This window comes from Crinia signifera, chromosome 12 (assembly GCF_055691185.1).
Source record: "Crinia signifera chromosome 12, ASM5569118v1, whole genome shotgun sequence".
NCBI lineage: Eukaryota > Metazoa > Chordata > Amphibia > Anura > Myobatrachidae > Crinia > Crinia signifera.
Window position 1 is genome coordinate 28,699,626 of NC_139228.1, and position 20,007 is coordinate 28,719,632.

Here is a 20,007-nt window from a genome sequence, read left to right on the forward strand (position 1 = left end):
TGCAGTGTGTAAGTGTGCATACCACTTGCTGGCACTATGTGGGCATACTACTTGTTGGCACTGTGGGGGCATACTGTACTACTTGCTGGCACTGTGGGGGCATACTGTATTACTTGCTGGCACTGGGAGCATACTACTTGCTGGCACTGTCGGGGTATGCTATTTGTTGGCACTGTGGGGGCATACTACTTGTTGGCACTGTGGGGGCATACTACTTGATGGCACTGTGGGGCATACTGTACTACATGCTGGCACTGTGGGGGCATACTAGTTGTTGGCAATGTGGGGGCATACTAGTTTTTGGCACTGTGGGGGCATACTACTTGCTGGTACTGTGGGGGCATACTGTACTACTTGCTGCACTGTGGGGCATACTACTTGCTGGCACTGTGGGAGCATATCCAGCACCATGGGGGCACAGATGTCACATGGGGGTATTCCTGTTTCTGGCACTGTGGGGGCATACCTTGCACCGTGGGAGCATATGTGTATCTGGCAGTATTTGGGCATATGTGTATCTGGCACTGCGCTATTGGGGGCATATGTGTATCACAACCCCATTTTCATTGGATGCACCCCATGTGGCTACACCCAATTTTTGGGCGCGCACACGCAGTTATGTATGCGGCATAGTGTGTCAGGGCCATTACAGTATGTGGCATAATGTGTAAAGGGCATTATTTGGTTATTAGGCAGATTTTTTTTTAAAATGTTTTATTTTAGTAGCTCTTCGGGTGGTTTATTTTGCCGCGAGTAGCTCACACCCCAAAAAAGGTTGGAGTCCACTGGTCTATTTTGTATATTCCTAGATATGAGTTGTGTATTTTTATTTAATTTTTAACAAATTATGATTGCACCCCTGGATGTTTTTAACCAATAAATGTTTGTCCAAACTTATTTTAAATGTATTTATTGTGTCTGCCGAAACCACATCACCAGGAAGAGAGTTCCATTATTGAATTGCCCTGACCGTAAAAAGTCTTTCCTTCTAAGTGTATGAAATATTCTTTCCTCTAGTCTGAACGCATGCCCATGTGTCCTAGACTACTTCCTCAAAGCAAAAATGGTGCCTGACTGTTCCTTATATTGGCCCCTGATATCTCTGTATATAGGGCCGGTGCCAGGTGCCAGAGTGCCCCAGGCGGGGTGGGGGGGCGCACTGTTGTGATGCGGCAACCGGAAGTTCAGCACCGTGGTCGGAAGAGGCCGGCGCAGGCCATAGAGCAACCCGGAAGCTACTCCCAGTGATGCCGGATCACTAAGAATACCGGCAGGGCAGGAGTAACGGGACCGCCAGCAGGCATGCAGCAAGCATTGGAGGTGCTTTTAATTCTGCTATTGTGACACTGATAGTGATTGGATCAGGGTTGCCGACTTTCAAAAAATCCTCTCCGGGAGAAGCCCGACGTCATTAAGCCCCGCCCCATTGTGGCAAATAGCCGAAATAACTGATATCCATGGAGGGGACGGGGATAAAATGACACGATTGTGCCATTTTAGCTCCGCCCCCTCCCCTGAGACCCGCGGATTGCGGCATATAAATGCCGCGATCGGGGGGGCTCAGTGGGGTTCCCCCTGATTCCGGGAGGGTTGCCCACCCTTCTCGGGGGCCGGGAGGAAGGACCCGATTTTCGGGAGACTCCCGCAAATTCCGGGAGGGTTGGCAACCCTGGATTGGATTATTGTGCTTTAATAGACAGTATATCTGCATACAGCATGGAGGAGGAAAAGAGGCAGGCATTAAAAAGTCGGGATAAGCCACTATAGCAAAAAAAAATTTGTTATGAGTAATGAGTATTCTTGAATTTATTGTATGGACATTGTATAAACAATATATATATGTCTATGCAGGTCTGATACCAGCAAAGACAAAGGTGATGTTAAGGCAAATCATTGTGTGATAAAGCGCTACCTGATAAATACGTGGGAAGTGTTTGTGAAATGTGTCAAATGCCTCAACAATTGCTGATGGCACAAATGTCCGGACTTGTGGACATGCTTAAAAGTGCTCTTGCCGACACCTTTGTCACAAAGGAGGACTTGATAAAAATGACAGGAAAGAGAAGCCATTCAAGGGCTAGTAACTCTATGGATTCAGTAGAGGAGACAGTAGCCGAGGCATTGGACGATGACAACGAAACTGTATTGGATAAATCTGAAACAGACTTTAATTCTGATATGGTAGAGAACTTACTCACTCTGATACACAAGTCTCTAAATGATGCAGGAACATTTGTCTACAACAAGAAGATAGACAGCCATTAGGTCGACACCATTAGTTCGACAACTCAATAGGTCGACATGCCATTAGGTCGACACTGCCATTAGGTCGACGCTGCCATTAGGTCGACAGTGTCTAGGTCGACAGTCAAAAGGTCGACATGGGGTTTTTCACTGTTTTTTTTACCCAAATGTCGACACAGTCGACATGGACACAGTTTGAAGTGAACCGCAGCCCCTTGCATCGCTCGCTTTGCTCGTGATGCTTCGGGCACGGTGCCTCGCTGCGCTCGGCACACTATTTTATTCTCACACCTCGCCCTGGTGGATGGTAGGGCATGAAAGATAGGTGAACTTCCTGGACTCGCCCAGCGCTGCACGCACAGGAGCAGCATCAGCGAGAGTCTGCCGGCAGACACTCATCCCAGCCTGACCACAAGGAAAAGGTAAAGGAATCATTTGAACATACCAGTACTGCAATTACTGCGGATTTCATTCAGTCTATACTCTGAAAACTTTTACACCAGCAATCGCTTATCATCCCCCAAAAAACCGGTACCAGAAGGACTGTGTTAGTCTCAGTTTGTTATCCCTCACCCCATCCTCCCCTATGTGGTTTGTTGTACCGGTACTAGTGTAAGTTGAGGACTTTTATACTTATATATACAACTATATTAATTTTATATTATTTTTATATTGTACTTATTAAAAAAAATTTTTTGCTCTAAAAAAACTTTTTAAACATATTAAATATATTTTATTTTTGAATTTCTGTATTTATCCATTGTACCAAAAGCTAACATAATGTCTTATTACTAAATAAATTACATTTACTATTCAAGAAACTTGTTCTTATTATATGTGATCTACTAATCAATTGAATCAGATCCTGCACCTACTAAGAGGCAAGTGTAACCGAGCGCAGGGTGACACCCTAGGGTGTAAAATCCGAACCCATTACCTCCAACAGGTATCCTGTAGTATACCTTCACCACCCCGCAGCCCACTCACTTGCATAAGGTCTACAGCGCGGTCACCCCGGAAAAACCTTTTCTGTTCCACAGGGCATGAAATACCGCCTGTCGGCACATGTTGGCTCAAAAAACAGTGAAAAACCGCATGTCGACCTTTTGACTGTCGACCTAGACACTGTCGACCTAATGGCAGTGTCGACCTAATGGCATGTTGAACTTATGGCATGTCAACGTAATGGTATGTCGACCTAATGGCATGTCGACCTATTGAGTTGTCGAACTAATGGTGTCGACCTTATGGCTGTCTATGTTCTTGTTGTAGACAAATAGTCCGGATACCGTCTCTGAATATAGAGGAGACACAAGAGGAAGTGAAGTTGCAAGAATTATTGTTCAGGGATAGTAAAAAGTAAAGCAAAACTTTTCCTTTGTCCTAGTCTCTAAAAGAGCTGGTTGCAGATGAAGGGAAGCACCCAGATAAGAGGGGGACGGTGCCTTTGAAATTCAGCAAGATGTACCCTTTTCAGCGGGATCAGATAATGGCAAGGGACGAGTTGCCCAAAGTTGACTCTGCAATAGCAAGGATATCTAAATAAAGACGACATTGCCGCTCGAAGATGCCAATATATTTAAAGATCCAATGAAGCGGCGCATAGAATTGGGCTTAAGAAAGCAACATCTGACTACAGGTGCAGCTTTAAAACCTGCATCATCCATGTCAGTAATGTCAAGAGTGCTGAGGGAATGGTGTCAGCAACTGGAAGCCGACATGCTCGATGGAATTAGAAGATCGGACCTCCCCAAGACAGTGCAGAACATTCAGTTAGCCGTAGAGTTCTTATGCGAAGCTTCCATGTACTCTATGAGGTTAACAGCAAGAGCTAATGCTACCGTGGCAGTGGTGAGGAGAGAGCTATGGCTCAAACCATTGGCCGCTGACGTTCAGTCAAAGAACAAATTACTATCTTTGCCTTTTCAGGGTGACTATTTTTATTTGGTGCTCAGCTGGATCAAATTATTACTAAAATATCCGGAGGGAAATCTGTCTGGTTACTCCAGGATAAAACAAGCAAAAAAAGTCAGACTAATAAGACTTTCAAATATCAACCACAGGATTATAGAGAGGCAAGAAGCTATCGGCCTGGTAGAGGATATAGAAGGAGTAACTGGTCCTCATGTTAGGCTCCCCTGCCCTGTGTGGCTGCGTCGCCATGACAACCGGGAAGCAAGCTGTACAGCATGGGTCTTCAACCTGTGGCCCTCCAGATGTTGTGAAACTACATGTTCCAACATGCATTGTCACATTTTTTCCTATAAGAGCATGCCAAAACTGTTAGGGCATGCTGGGACATGTAGTTCTACAACATCTGGAGGGCCAGAGGTTAAAGACCTGGGATGAAGTTAAAATCCCGGCGGTCGGGATCCCGGCGTTCAGAATCCCGACGCCGGAATCCCGACTGCTGAAATCCCGACACTTTCTCCCTCCGTGGGTGTCCACGACACCCCTGGAGGGAGAATAAATTAGTGTGCCGAGCGAAGCGATGCACCGGGCCCGCTGGGGGAGCGCAGCGAGCCCGCAAGGGGGGGCGATCCACGCCCCCCTCCCATGTCGGGATTTTGGCATCGGGATTTTGAACGCCGGGATCCCGACCGCCGGGATTTCATACTGAATCCGAAGACCTGTGCTCAGTACAGGGACACAGGTTGGAGGCGTGTCATGCTCAGCAGCAGCAGCAGCAGCAGCAGGGGGCCGGCCCGGCACTCTGCTTCTGGTATAAACATCCTGTGCGGGCGTCAGCTACTTGCTGCTGAATCTTAGTCAGATAGTCAGTGAGCCTGTTCCTGAGAAATACCAGTTAGTTAGAGCTGTATTGTATTTTGTATTTCTTGCTAGTTTACTGCCAATTAGGTCTTCTAGCAGTGTTCTATCCGTCTGATCCAGACCTAGCAGTAAACGAGACTCGGCCATTTGATTTGCTGGGGTCCCTGTTCCACACTGTGGATCCAGTAAGTCTGCAGCTATGCTCCCAGACCTGCCTTGTCCTTCCTCATTGTGTAGTGCTTCCAGGTGTCAGCTTAGTGGCAGTAAGCTGAACCGGTATACTGCAAGTGAGGCTAGGCCTGTGGCTACACTCCTACAGTCCTTATTCCCATCTAGGACCTAGGAGCTGCTAGCCTTATTTGCTTGTAACCCTCCGGGGTTCAGTGGTTGCCCTTAGCAACCGCACTTCAGTTGCTATCCACGTGTTGAAACATAACATCTCGCTCCACCGTTTCTGCTTCATTACATCTGAGCATATACTCCATGCTAGTGATACATTCTGTCTGTAGAGCCCTCGGCTCCCTAGTCTCTGTTTGTGTCTGTTAGTTAACCCACTACCTTCTGAGTAGGTAGTGTGTACCTCCCAGTTTGTGTTATATTGTTACTTACTCACTATCTGTTTATGCACTGTACCCATTCTGTGTGCGTGAGTCGTCCCCTATAGCTCCTTGTGTGTATTGTTTGTACCCCTTTCATGGTGTACACCATATTTGTGCATAACATATTCAGCAGCCACACTCCTGTTGAAATTTTGTGGGACTATGGATCATACCCCCCAAAAAACATTGGAACAGGTGGTCGAGCAGGTGCAGGTCCTGACTCCACAATTTCAAGAAATGACCCTTAAAATGAACACCCAGCAGGTCGCTGGCAGAGCCCCCGCAGTAGCCGCAGCAAGCTCTGGGGTTATTAAAGAGCCTAAAAGAAAATCTCCCTGACACTTTTTCTGGAGATCGCTCACAGTTCTTTAGTTTTATAGAGAGCTGTAAGCTATATTTCAGGGTTGCCGACTTGCACCATATCCTCTCCGGGAGAAGCCCGGAGAGGAGTCTTTCATTACGAGTTTGGGGGGCAGGGCTTAACGGTGATGTCATTAAGCCCCTCCCCCATTACGGCAAATAGCGAAATAACTTATCTCCATGGAGGGGGCGTGGCTAAAATGACACGATTGTGCCATTTTAGCTCCACCCCCTCCTCTGAGACCCGCGGATTGCGGCATTTAAATGGGGGGCCGGGAGGGGGGACCCGATTTTCGGGAGACTCCCGCAAATTCTGGGAGGGTAGGCAACCCTGCTATATTTTAGGCTTAGGTCCCAGTCTTCTGGGTCGGAGACTCAGCGGATGGGCATGGTGATTTCCTTGCTTCAAGGGGACCCACAAATCTGGGCATATGGTTTGCAGCCTGACTGTCCGTCGCTTAAAAGTGTTGATGCCTTTTTTGCCGCATTGGGAATTCTGTATGATGACCCTGACAAAATGGCATCAGCAGAGGCTCTGATTACGGCCCTGAAACAGGGACGACGGCCAGCAGAGGTTTATTGTACCGAGTTCAGGAGATTAGCCATGGATACTCAGTGGAACGACCCAGCCCTGAGAAACCAGTACCGTATAGGGCTTTCGAACCAGATTAAGGATCAACTGGTACAATATCCTATGCCTAAGAGTTTAGATCAGCTTATGCAGTTATCAATCCGAGTGGATAGACGGCTACGAGAGCGTAGGCTTGAAAGGGAGACTGCGGTTCCTGTTTTTCCCAGGGGGACCTTAAACTCAGAGGAATATTCCGAGGAACCTATGCAAATTGGGGCTACCCGCCTCTTCTCGCGTGAGAAGACACGGAGGAGACAGCAGGGTTTGTGCTTTTACTGTGGGAATAAGGGCCATATGGTGGCATCATGCCCAGAGAAGCCGGAAAACTTCTAGGCCTGAGGGTGATGGGAAATAGCCTGTCAGGCCAGAGATCTGAATTTCCCAAGAAGACCTTTCTTATTCCGATGACTCTGGAGATCCTAGGTCAAACTGTCAATACTGATGCCTTTGTTGACAGTGGGGCCGATGGGGTTTTCATGGACTACCAGTTTGCCCTGGAACACTCTGTTCCTTCAGTACCCTTGGCATCAGAAATTGGGATCTGTGGGTTAAATGGGAAACCGTTGTCCCAAGGTAGAATTACTTCCCAAACCTGTCAGATTCATTTGTTTATTGGGACTACGCACGCGTAGAGTTTATCTTTTATTTTTATCTTTTTTTATCTTTTATTTTTATCTTTTTTTTATCTTTTATTTGACTGTTTGTTCTTTTGCCCCACTGGTTTTGGGGTTACCCTGGTTGAGGGCCCATAATCCTCAGTTTGATTGGGTCTCTGGGGAGATTCTTAGTTGGGGTAGTGATTGCTCCAAGGGTTGCTTGCACCTTCCAGTCAGGCACTCACAGCTAAGTTTACCAGGGTTGCCAGAGTGTTATGCAGAATTTGCGGATGTATTCTCTAAAAAAATTGCAGAGGTACTATCGCCCCATCGCCCTTATGACTGTACCACTGATTTGCTGCCCGATGCTAAACTTCCCAAGAGCAGGTTATTCTCTCTGTCACGTCCTGAGACTCAGGCTATGACAGAGTACATTCAGGAAAACCTGGCTAAGGGATTGATCAGACCCTCACAGTCCCCAGTGGGTTCGGGGTTCTTCTTTGTTGGTAAAAAGGATGGTTCGTTACGTCCTTGCATTGACTTCAGGGAACTGAACTGTATCACGATTAAGAACATATATACATGTATATCATCTCTGCAGAGGGTTTTCAGATGGAGAGTTCTAAGGTGCAGGCAGTCCTTTATTGGGCGCAGCCCACTAGTTTGGAGGTGCTTCGCAAATTTCTATAGGCGATTTATTCCGGTATTTTCGTCTATAGTGGCACCTTTGGTGGCACTAACAAAAAAGGGGGCGGATGTAGCTCACTGGTCTTGTGAGGCCAAAGGGGCTTTTGCCCACCTCAAAAGGGCATTTATCTCTGCCAAGGTGCTACGATACCCAGATCCAGAGCGTCCTTTTGTGGTGGAGGTGGATGCCTCTGAGATGGGTATTGGGGCAGTACTCTCTCAGATGGGGGTATCTGATAATCGCCTTCATCCGTGTGCTTACTATTCCCGTAAGCAGGGCCGGCAACAGAAATCTTGGGGCCCCATACACTGATATATATGGGGGCCCCACATCCTCATCAAGCACAGTAGTGGTGCTGAGCAGGGAGAGAGGATGGGAGTAGTGGTGCGGAGCAGGGAGACAGGATGGGAGTAGTAGTGTGGAGCAGGGAGAGAGGATGGGAATAGTGGTGCGGAGCAAGGAGGTAAATTAGAAGTAGTGGTGCGGAGCAGGGTGAAAGGATGGGAGTAGTGGCGAGGAGCAAGGAGGGAGGATGGGAGTGGCTGGAGAAGGGATTTTGTCTCCATAAGGATGGCCGAGGAGCTTGGTCACCATGGCTGCTGACAGGGGCGTAACTAGAACTTGTTGGGCCCCATGGCAAAAATCTTGAAAGCCCCCCCCCTTCTCTCAGGGAGGGAGAGTGTGTCAGAGAGAGAGAGAGAGAGAGAATGAAAGAGAGATAGCATCTTGGAGAGTGTCACAGAGAGAGATAGAATCAGGGGACAGAGTGTCAGAGAGATAAAGAGAGGGGAGCAAGAGAGACAGGGGGAGAAAGACTTGCTTGCAGGGGGGGCTGAGGGTAAAACATGTGCACACTGGTGTTTATGGTCACCTCCTATCTCCCCCACTCCACTTTACACTGAAAGCTAAACACCAGCAAGGGACTTTTAAACCCAGCTAACATGCGCTGGCTACCCCCTGTCATACTAGTAAGTGCAGTGAGAGTTGGTGACCTGTGCCCTGTCCACGCTGCTTGCCTGTCAGCCTCTACCTGTTCTGCGGCCGTGGATTCCAGGAGCAAGAGTGCGTTTCCTGCTGCAGGGGTTCTCCATTATCCGCCGGGTCCTCACCTCAGCGCTAGGCAGTCGGCACGGAGGAGGAGACTGCACGCTGCCGGACATCTGAGTGGTGGGGGTGCATCTGGCGCCTGGGCGGCAGCAAGGCTGAGCAGCATCTGAGCGGCAGGAGGGAGGCAGGTCAGAGGGCTCGGCTGCGTGGCGGCAGAGCCGGTGTCTGAGTGACGGGGGACCAGGCGGAGGGGAGGATGGTGGCTGACCTTGGGGCCCCTCAGATCGTTGGGGCCCGGGTCAGCTGTCCCCGGGCCTGCCCGTAAGTTCTCATCTGCCGAGATAAATTATGATGTAGCGAATCAGGAGTTGTTGGCTATAAAGGATGCACTTGAGGAGTGGAGACACTGGCTGGAGGGGGCTAAGTTTGTGGTCTCCATCCTTACCGACCATAAAAATTTGGCATATCTGGAGTCAGCTAAATGGCTTAATGCCAGACAGGCGTGATGGACCTTGTTTTTTGCCCGCTGTAATTATTTGATTACCTATCGCCCTGGGTCAAATAATACTAAGACTGATGCGCTCTCTCTGAGTTTTTCTCCTGTCCAGGAGACAACCGAGGAGCCACTGCCTATTTTGTTGCCATCATGTATTAAAGTGGTCATTACCCAAAATGTATTGTCACTGGTCCTTAGGGCACAGGAGCAAGCTCCTCAGACCTTCTGGTGGGTCTCTTGTTTGTGCCTCCTAAATTAAGACGGCGAGTATTCCTGGAGTTTCATGCCAAGAGGTCGGCAGGTCACCCAGGCATTGCTTGAACTCGAGAGTTGCTGTCTAGCGCTGTGTGGTGGCCTTCAGTGGCTAAGGATGTGGATAAGTGGGTTCGGGCTTGTGATGTTTGTGCCCGTAATAAGACTCCTAGAGGAGTTCCCGTCGTCCCATTGCATCCACTCCCCATTCCATCCAAACCATGGACCTACATTTCCATGGAATTTGTGCTGGATTTGCCCAAATCTTCAGGAATGACCTCCATCTTGGTGGTTGTTGACAGATTTTCTAAGATGGCACATTTCGTCCCACTGGTTGGGCTGCCATCGGCCAAACGCCTGTCAGAATTGTTTATCCAGCATGTTGTGCGTCTTCATGGGTTGCCACTTGGTTCCCAGTTTGTGGCCAAATTCTGGAGAGCATTTTGTTCTAAACTCCAGATTTCAGTGAGCTTGTTGTCAGGCTACCATCCGCAGTTGAATGGACAGACTGAGCATGTGATCCAGTCCTTGGAGCAATTCCTCAGGTGTTACGTCTCCAAATGTCAGACTGACTGGGTTGCTCACCTGTCTATGGCGGAGTTTGCCTATAACAACGCGGCTCATTCGGCCACAGGGATTTCTCCTTTCTTTTGTATTTATGGATATCATCCTAAAGCCAATTCTTTTGACCCTCTGGACTCCAGTCCTGGGGATTCCTCTGTGGTTTCGGCTCTTAGGAGAATTTGGAGGAAGGTGAAGAGAGACCTTGTATCTCTGTCCTCAGCAACCAAAAGGTGCTTTGACAAGTGGAAGAGGCCTTGTAACTTCAAATTATTAGACTGTCTAAATTGAGACAGCTGTCTTATAAGTTGGGCCCCCGGTTTATCGGCCCTTATAAGATAACAAGGGTCATCAATCCGGTGGCATTTCAGTTGAACTTATCACATTCTTTGGGCATTAACAAGACGTTTCACTGTTCCCTGTTGAAACCGGCCATTAATAACCCTTCTTCCAATGGAAGACCTTCTCCTCTTCTGATACGTGGTCAGAAGGAGTTTGTGGTTGAGAAGGTTCTTGACTCCAAGATGGTGCGGGGTCAGCTGTCCTTTCTTGTGCACTGGAAGGGTTATGGCCCGGAGGAGCGATCGTGGGTGCGCAGTTGTGACCTTCATGCCACCAGACTGATATGCTCCTTCTTCTCACATTTCCCCGATAAACCTGGTGGTAGGGGTTCTTTGACCCCTCGTCAGAGGGGGGGTACTGTTATGCTCCCCTGCCCTGTGCGGCCGCATCGCCATGACAACCGGGAAGCAAGCTGTACAGGGACACAGGCTGGAGGCGTGGCATGCTCAGCAGCAGCAGGGGGCCGGCCCGGCACTCTGCTTCTGGCATAAACATCTTGTGCAGTCATCGGCCACATGCTGCTGAATCTTAGTCAGATAGTCAGTGAGCCTGTTCCTGAGAAATACCAGTTAGTTAGAACTGTATTGTATTCTGTATTGCTTGCTAGTTTACTGCCAAATAGGTCTTGGAATACCGTGTTCTATGCGTCTGATCCAGACCTAGCAGTAAACGAGAATCTACATCCAAAGCACCTTGGGGATAGTGACCTTTGATGATGACCTAAACATTGTCTTTAAGATATCCGGATACTGCCCAGGCCAGAGTCTGCGCCTTTCCTGCTCTTGGCAATTCAGCTGCATTGGCCAATATCAGTAGCCTTAGGCTCACTCAGCTGACCAGTGTTTTTGTAGAGTGACAAAAGGTTTCTATATACACATATTAGCGTATCATCCCATGTCTCTTGGTTCCAAAAGTCCCAACTGCGATGTGAATTGCATCAAACCCCGAACCAGGCTGTATCACCTTGTAGGCGTATATGAATGATGTAGTATTGCTGCACAAATATTTTAGTTTGTTTGATTATCCTTTAAAATGACTCCTGTTGGCCTTACAGGATCGAGACACCCTGGATGGCAGAAATAAGCCGAACCATAGAACTAACACTAAAGGTGAGAAAGTGTAGATGTTGTGTACCCTGCTCCCTCACAATACACCCATCTTATGTCCCAAAGCTGGTCACATTGTAATACCTCTATCTGTTTCTAGATGCCAAGACTTGGAAAATAAACGGTACTTATGTAGTATCTGGGCTGCCGATTTTTTGATTGTATGCCTTAAGTTAAGGCATACAATCAGATGCGATGCGATGCGATATCGCATCGCATCGCATACGACCATGCGATGCGATGCGATGCGATGACCCGATTTTTCCATAGGATTCAATGTTAAAATGGACTGAGTCCATTTTAACATGGAATTCAATGGGAAAAAGGGGTCCTTTTCATACCCCTACTATCCAAGTGGGCATGGAGTTGGATATAAACCTGTGGCGAGCGTAGCGAGCCACCGAGCCCGAAGCGTGGCGAGCGAAGCGAGCCCCGCGAGGGGACGGTATTCTGTGTCCCCTCGCGGGGCTCGCTACGCTCGCCACGCTTCGGGCTCGGTGGCTCGCTACGCTCGCCACAGGTTTATATCCAACTCCATGCCCACTTGGATAGTAGGGGTATGAAAAGGACCCCTTTTCCCATTGAATTCTATGTTAAAATGGACTCAGTCCATTTTAACATTGAATCCTATGGAAAAATCGGGTCCATCGCATCGCATCGCATCGCATCGCATGCGATATGGTCGGGTGCGATGCGATGCGATGGACCCGATTTCAAAATCGGCAGCCCAGTTACTACATAAGTACCAAATAAACATTTACATAAAAGATATTGATACAATTAGAGGAGCAGCAGGAACTCCAGACAAGCCACAGGTACAGTATGTACTACAGCTGCAAGGAGGCTAGTATGTGGGCTAAAGATGATGTTTGAGGTTCCGGCAATGCTGCTCACAGCCCCGAGTCAGCCACAGCTACTCACCCAAAATTCGTAACCTCCTGAACTTGGCAAATTATTACATTTAGCCCATAATCTTCTCTCTCTCTCTCTCTGGTCCTCTACATACTCACAATCATCCCTCCTCCTCTAACATATCAGCTGTGCCATACCTTGAATTACAATAATTTGAAATGATCAGCTCCTTGTACCCATATTACTGCAACTATGCACTCACCCATCCTCATTCTGACCCACATGCTTCTGCCCATTGAGGACATTTCCCCATCTAAGCCCCCACGGTTGCTACTTTCCTATGTGCTTTGCAATGCGAGACCTGTGTGCTACGAACTACCATCCATTCATGTCCCATTTCTCTCCGAGTTTTTTTTTAAGTCTCTGTGCCATTATTAACTCTCTCCCTTCATTGACCTTGACCCATACTCCTTGATCTTCTGCCCAACAAATCTGTCTTCTATCTACTCACTCACTACTATAACACGCTAATATCAATTGAGTTGACCAACATCTTATTTCAAAGACAAAGTGTACACCATTGAAAAATTCCAAGCCTTCTAAAGCTATAAAGTGAAGTCATTGGTCAAAGCAACCAGTCAGTCTATGTCATTGTATAAGGTGATTGGTTAACCTCGTACATCTACCTTCTCAATGCAGCTGTCCACTTTCTTTCTCTCTTGTTACTGAAGATTTGGCTCCTACATCACTGTCTATCTCATTCTGGATTCTCAATGCTTCCAGAACTTAGTTCACCCTTTAGGTTTGTTCCTCTCCACTGGCCCCTTCTCTTCCATCTCAACACTTATGGCCATCTAATTCATCCCAAATAAACCAATTCTTGAATTTGAATCTACTGCCCCAGCTTATCCAGTCTTCCTTGTGGTTCTCCTATCCTTCAGCTAAGCATTAATTAAATATGTCTCAAAAACAACCAAGAGCGTCAATGTATTCTGGTACTAGGAATCCAGTCCAGTCTCCTCAACAGCAGTACTGCCCATAATTGATCTCTAGGACCTGAGTATTGCCCAGGGGTTCACAAAATAGCACACTCTGCAAAGAGAAGCCGGGTACATTTTCACAAAGATTACAAAGACCGTACTGAAGGATGTATATTTTCCATCCTGTGCCAGCCCTGGAAATCTCCTCTGCCCAACACTTACATGATATAATAATGTTACTACAAAGGCCAAGGCTACTGGCTCCAGGAGAGCACAGCATTTCCTGGAGTGTCCATGAGCTCTACACGCTGCAGCATGTGTGCCTGGAGTGTTCTGTGTAAGTTTCAGGTGGCTTTCCAGCAGGACTATTGGCTTCAGGGGTTTAAGGCATAAGAGGTGGGTATAAGGCACAAGGAATGAGGTTAAGGTTGGGGTATAAAGCACAAGATAGGAGGTAAGGTTTGGGATATAAGGAACAAGATATGAGGTTAGAGTTGAGATATAAGGTAAAAGGTGAGGTTAGGGTTGGGGTATAAGGCAAGTTCTACTCTCGGCACTCAGTAGCCTCAGGCTCACTCAGTTGACCAGTGTTTTTGTAGAGTAATATGATGCTGTGTCTTAGGGTGCAGCGGCGGATCACAAAAGCAGATAGGAGGTTTCTATATACACACATTAGCATATCATCTCATGGCTCTTGCTTCCAAAAGACCCAACTGCGATGTGAATTGCATCCAACCCCGAACCAGGCGGTATCACCTTGTAGGCGTATATGAATGTTGTAGTATTGCTGCACAAATATTTTAGTTTGTTTGATTAAGTGACTCCTGTTGGCTTTACAGGACCGAGACACCCTGGATGGCAGAAATAAGCCGAATCATACAAGTAACCCCCCAGGTGAGTGAGCGTAGATGTTGTGAACCCTGCTTCCTCACAATACACCCATTTTATGTCCCAAAGCTGATCACATTGTAATACCTCTATCTGGTTTTAGATGCCAAGACTTGGAAAAATAACATTTACCAAGAAGGTACTGATCAAATTAGAGGAGCAGCGGGAACTCCAGACAAGCCACAGGTACAGTATGTACTACAGCGGCAAGGAGGCCAGTATGTGGGCTAAAGATGATGTTTGAGGTTCCGGCAATGTTGCTCACAGCCCCGAGTCATCCACAGCAGTTACAAGGTGAACCAGGCAGACTCACACAATATCCGGGACCTCTAGAACTTGGCGACCTATTACATTTAGCCCATAATCTTTTCTCTCATTGCTCCTCTACATACTCACAATCATCCCTCCTACTTACCTCTTCTAACATACCAGCTTTTCCATACCTTTAATTACTTCCTCAGCCAATAAATTGAAATGATCAGCATCATGCACCCATATTTCTCTAACGTCCATTATGGGATACTGGGGTTCATAACTATGGGTATAGAGATCCTCCACAGGAGAGACAGGCACATTAGATCTTTCAGTGTGGGTCTACTGGCCCCTCCCTCTATCTCCCCCTCAGTTTAGAAAAATGTGCCTCAGGAGAGGCTGCACTTCTGGGAGCTCCAGAGAGATATTTCAACAATTTGTTTTAGTTTGTTATTTTGGGGCGCTGCTTTTAGACCTAGGCAGCAGTCCTGCTTCGAGGGTGCCAGGGGAAGGGTCAGCCACCGGCCGCTTCAGGCGCAGAGCTGCCCTGCTGCAGGACTTTTGTCCTGAGTGGGGTTTTCTGTCACCGCACAGCATTGCGCTGGGGCGAGCAGACCCCCCAGCTGCCGCACACCCCTGGCAGGGTCTGAAGACTACAAGTGGTGAGTACCAGTCGGGGTCCCTCACAGGGAGTACCCCGACTTTATGTGCGGCAGATGGCGGTGGCAGTAGCGGCGGACCTCGCGCAGATACCGCGCGAACCCCCCATCTTTAATATATTTACTGGCATGTACAGATAGCCGCTGGACCACCAGGGCTATGGCAGTTTCTGTTTTTTGCAAAGAAACGCAGATATAGTTAAAACGCCAGCTTTGTACTGCTAACAGCGCCAGCTCCGTGTTGGGGGCAGGGCTTAGCTCAGAGCGGGACCAGGCTCTGCTGGGCGCGCTTTAATCATACTTCCTGCTTCTTCCTGCATGCTGAGGTCGCCATTACAGCTCCTCATCGGTTGGGTGGATCTTGGATCTTTCTGCCGGCAGAGACAGCAAGTTGTAGCGCTAAGTAACGCTTGCATTGCGTTACCTAGCATATGTATACCTGTATGACACTGTGTTTTTTTATGAATAATAGAATCACTGTGTTTTTTACTGTACAAACCAGCTGTCTCAAATCTGTGAGCTCAGGTTGCAGCTCTGTTTTCTTCCACACTGGCTAGTTAAGATTGTTTAGCTCCTTAACACATAGCCTTAGTATTACACACTTACAAAACAGTGTGTGTGCGTGTGTGTGTGGCGTGGCTGAGGGTCCAGCTTCACAATGGTTAAGAAATGTACCTGCATGGTGTGCAGCACCAAGTTTATCCCTGCCTCACAGTCTCAGGTTACCTGTGAACCGTGTATGTCTCCACAGCCCAGTGGGACTAACCCTCCGGCTAGTGGTGTGTCCCCTCAATACAGTGGGGTGTCACAGGGAGACCATGAGCCCGCATGGGCCAGTAGCATTAAAACGCTGCTAGATTCAGTCTCATCCCATTTAGCTGCTAATACACAGCAGACTCAGAGGATACAGAAGGATCTAGCCATCCTGTCAGCTAGGGTGGATTTTATCACCCCTTTTCCCAGCCAGTCTAGCCAGCCTCAGAAAAGGCCCTCGTCGGCTGTGGTCCCTGATACAGATGAGGATGACATCCTTGATGAGGGGGATGAGTTGCAGGATCAGGAGCCTGTACAGGAACAGGCACCAGTCCATGGCCCTGAACCTTTGATCAGAGCCATTAGGGAGGTCTTAGTGCTCCCTCTGGAGGAGGTCACGGAGGGTGACTCCCTCTTTATGACACAGAAGAAACAATCTGTGTGTTTTCCGGAGCAGGTGGAATTAGAGGGTGTTTTTAAAAACGTCTGGAAGAACCCTGAGAAGAGGTTCCAGCTTACAAAGAGGTTTGCAAATGCTTATCCTTTTGACCCTGCGGGTAGAAAATTGTGGGAGGAGCCTCCTGCATCACATCCAGGACACGGCTAAGGTCCTCTGCGAGGCCCAGTAAGAATTGGGGGCCATTAATGCCTGCAATTCTGCCATGGCTGTCTCAGCCCGAAGGGCCCTGTGGCTGCGGCAGTGGGTAGCGGACGTGGACTCCAAACGTAGTGTTGAGAGTATTCCCTTCTCAGGGGAAAGACTTTTTGGGAGTGAGCTGGATGAGTGGATTTCCAAGGCTACGGCTGGTAAGTCCACTTTCCTTACATCAGCCCCTCCTGCACCTAAGCGTCCATTTACCTCTCCTACACAGCAGTCCTTTCGCGGGACTCGGTTCCGTTCGAGGGCCAGAGGTGCGTCCAATGCCAACAGAGGCGGAAGAGGTAAGTTCAGGAAACCTAACCCCTCTGGCACACAGGACCGTGCTGCCACTGCAGCTGCCTCCAAACCGTCAGCATGACAGGGTCTCCCCACCGCGGGATGCTCTCGTGGTGGGGGGTCGCCTGTCACACTTCAGCCACGTGTGGGATGCCTCGTTCCTAGATTCCTGGGCAAGGAGTCTTATTTCACAGGGCTACAAGCTAGAGTTTGACAGAACCCCTCCCAGAAGGTACTTCAAGTCGGCCTTCCCCAAATCTGCAGAGGACCAGATTCTCCTGCAAGGGGCAATCCAGGGACTGCTTCAGTCCAAGGTAATCATGCTGGTTCCGCTACAGGAGCAAGGGCAGGGTAACTATTCGAACCTCTTCCTGGTGCCCAAGCCAGATGGGTCAGTGAGGCCCATTCTGAACCTGAAAGCTTTGAACCCGTACCTCCGGGTGTTTAAATTCAGAATGGAGTCCCTCCATTCAGTCATTGCCAGTCTCGAGCGAGGGGAGTTCCTGGCGTCCATAGACGTCAAGGACGCCTATCTGCACATCCCCATTTGCGCTGGGAAAGGAACATTTTCAGTTTTGGGCGTTGCCTTTCGGCCTGTCCTCGGCCCGTGCATCCTTAGGAAGATTATGGTGGAGATGATGTCCCTTCTCCGGCAGCATCGAGTGAATGTGATTCCGTACCTCGACGACCTGCTAATCAAGGCGGGGTCGGCAGTGGCCTTGTGCAGTGCAATCCAACTGACCAGGAGGTTTCTCTCTGACCACGGGTGGATTTTGAACCTAAAGAAATCATCCCTGGTTCCAAGTCAAAGGATGTTGTTCCTTGGCATGATCCTGGACACAGCGGAGCAAAAGGTATTCCTCCCACTGGAGAAGGTGACTGCAATTCAGCAGTTGGTGGTGGAAGTGTTGGTGAGCCCATAGGTGTCGGTTCACCTCTGCTTACGGCTGTTGGGCAAGATGGTGGCCTCACCAGATTCCACACAAGGACATTCCAGCTGGATATCCTGACAAAGTGGTCGGGGTGTCCCCGCCAGATGCACAGAATGATAATACTCTCTGCACAAACAAGACTGTCGCTCCAATAGTGACTAGATTCAACAAATCTACTGGCCGGCCATTGCTTTCAGATCCAGGACTGGCTTCTGTTGACCAGGGATGCCAGTCTGAGAGGATGGGGAGCGGTGGTTCAGGGAGTCCATCTGCAGGGCAGATGGTCCCTGTTGGAAGCCAAGTTGCATATCAACAGGCTGGAGAACAGCGAGGTTTGCAGTGGATCACGGAGGGGCGTGGCCATGGCAGCGTGTGAGTGAGGGAGGTCGATGTCGGCTCTCCCCTTGTCTCCTGCACCCTCCGTCCCCTAAATGCATAAAAAAAGTGGGCGACAAACAGAACAATAGTGCCTTCATTACCTCTGCCGGTATCCGGGCTTCTCTGCAGCCGAGTCGAACGCGGTCTGCCCTGCCAAGAGCCTGGAAGCGGTGCCGTGTATCGTATGTGCACAAAGAAGCCTGGTCTCCGTCTGTGTCGCCCCGCCTGACCCTCTCGCGGGAGTTCGTGGCGTCAGCTGGACGCAGTGTGCAGCCGTGGTGTACAGCTCAGGACTCGTCTGGCTCCCTGTGACAGGCTCCGTCGCCGACCTCCGCTCTGGGAATCCCTGCTACCAGCTAAAACGCGGTGGGTAGCCTGACTCCCCTGAGACCTGCACCTACCCTACCCAGCCAAGGGGGGAAGCCAGCAGATGGTACCAGAAAAGATCCCAGCAAGGAGTACTGGGTCATTTCCACCACAGCCTAACAAGCCGGTGATTTCCAGCCTCAGCACACACGGTGGAAGCTTCTATTCGACAGTCCAATCAGCACTTCACTCATTCATCTGGCTAAGGTACCTTTAATGTACTGGTCCTATGAAATAGAGTGCTAAGGCGTGTGTGCTTGTAGCCCCAGATTGGGACTTTTATGACTTTATGGTTTTTGGTTGGTGTGTAGGCGAGGGGTTAGCCCATATTGGTGGACATTGCCCTCCAGGTGTCACAGGTGGCCACATTGTTCTTGGACTGAGTCTTTGCGTAACTGGCACATAAGTAGCCTGCTTAGGTTGGTTGGTGGCAGGAGGCAACTACAATTATTTCCCATCTAAAATTGCATGCAGGGGCACCCACAGTCGCGTGGCACAGATAAAAGTGGGCAAGACAGGCCAGAGCGCGGCGGCTGCCCGCCTGGAAAAATATGCGCACTCACAGACCCAGGCAGGGAGCAGCTCTCCGCCTAATACCCCGCAGACTACTCCATCAAAGGGTTCTCAGGATCTTCGTCCTGCAGAGGTCACACTACAGCAGGTACTGGATCCTGTTAACACCTGCGAGACACAACTGCTTGAGCAGATTAATAAAGTCCAATCGGATATCTCACTGTTGCGGCACGATGCCCAAATTATTAGAGAGAGGGTCACGGAAGTGGAGAACCGGGTCTCTTCTCTGGAGGATGTTGTGGCCCCTCTTCAAATCAAGCTAAAGTCATGTCTGGGCAGATGGCAGACATGAGAACTAAAATGTCAGACATTGAGGGGGGGCTACGTCGAAATAATATAAGATTTACTGGCTTCGAGGAGAGAGTGGAGGGCAGTCTTCCAGAGAAATTTATTGAGGACTGGCTTGTTCAAGAATTTGGGCGAGATGCATTCTCTACACAATTTGTTATCGAAAGAGCACATCGGGTGCCGGCCCGCCCTGCTCCCCCCGGGGATTCCCCGCGCACGCTTATAGTTAAAATATTGAACTTTAGAGATCGTGACTGTGTCTTGCGTCTAGCAAGGAACAAGGTGGACTTCGGGTACATGGGCAAAAAAATCTCGGCCTTTCTGGACTATCCAGTCGAAATCCAGCATGAGAGAGCAAAATTTAGAGACGTTAAAGCAAGGCTCCGAGAACTCGATTTAAAATATTCTATGCTTTACCCCTCTAAATTAAGGATTGAAGTTAATGGGATGACTCA

The 20,007-nt window shown here is 48.9% G+C and overlaps 1 protein-coding gene across 4 annotated transcripts in view; it reads left to right on the top strand.

The window, feature by feature from the left end:
• LOC146050559 (receptor-interacting serine/threonine-protein kinase 2-like) overlaps positions 1 to 20,007 on the top strand; it is a 75,626-nt gene that overhangs the window by 43,018 nt on the left and 12,601 nt on the right. For all 4 annotated transcript variants that reach the window (XM_083167628.1, XM_083167626.1, XM_083167629.1 and 1 more), the window contains 2 exons: positions 14,366 to 14,420; positions 14,518 to 14,600. In XM_083167628.1, coding sequence (XP_083023754.1) covers positions 14,366 to 14,420; positions 14,518 to 14,600 — 138 coding nt within the window. The remainder of the gene's footprint in view (positions 1 to 14,365; positions 14,421 to 14,517; positions 14,601 to 20,007) is intronic.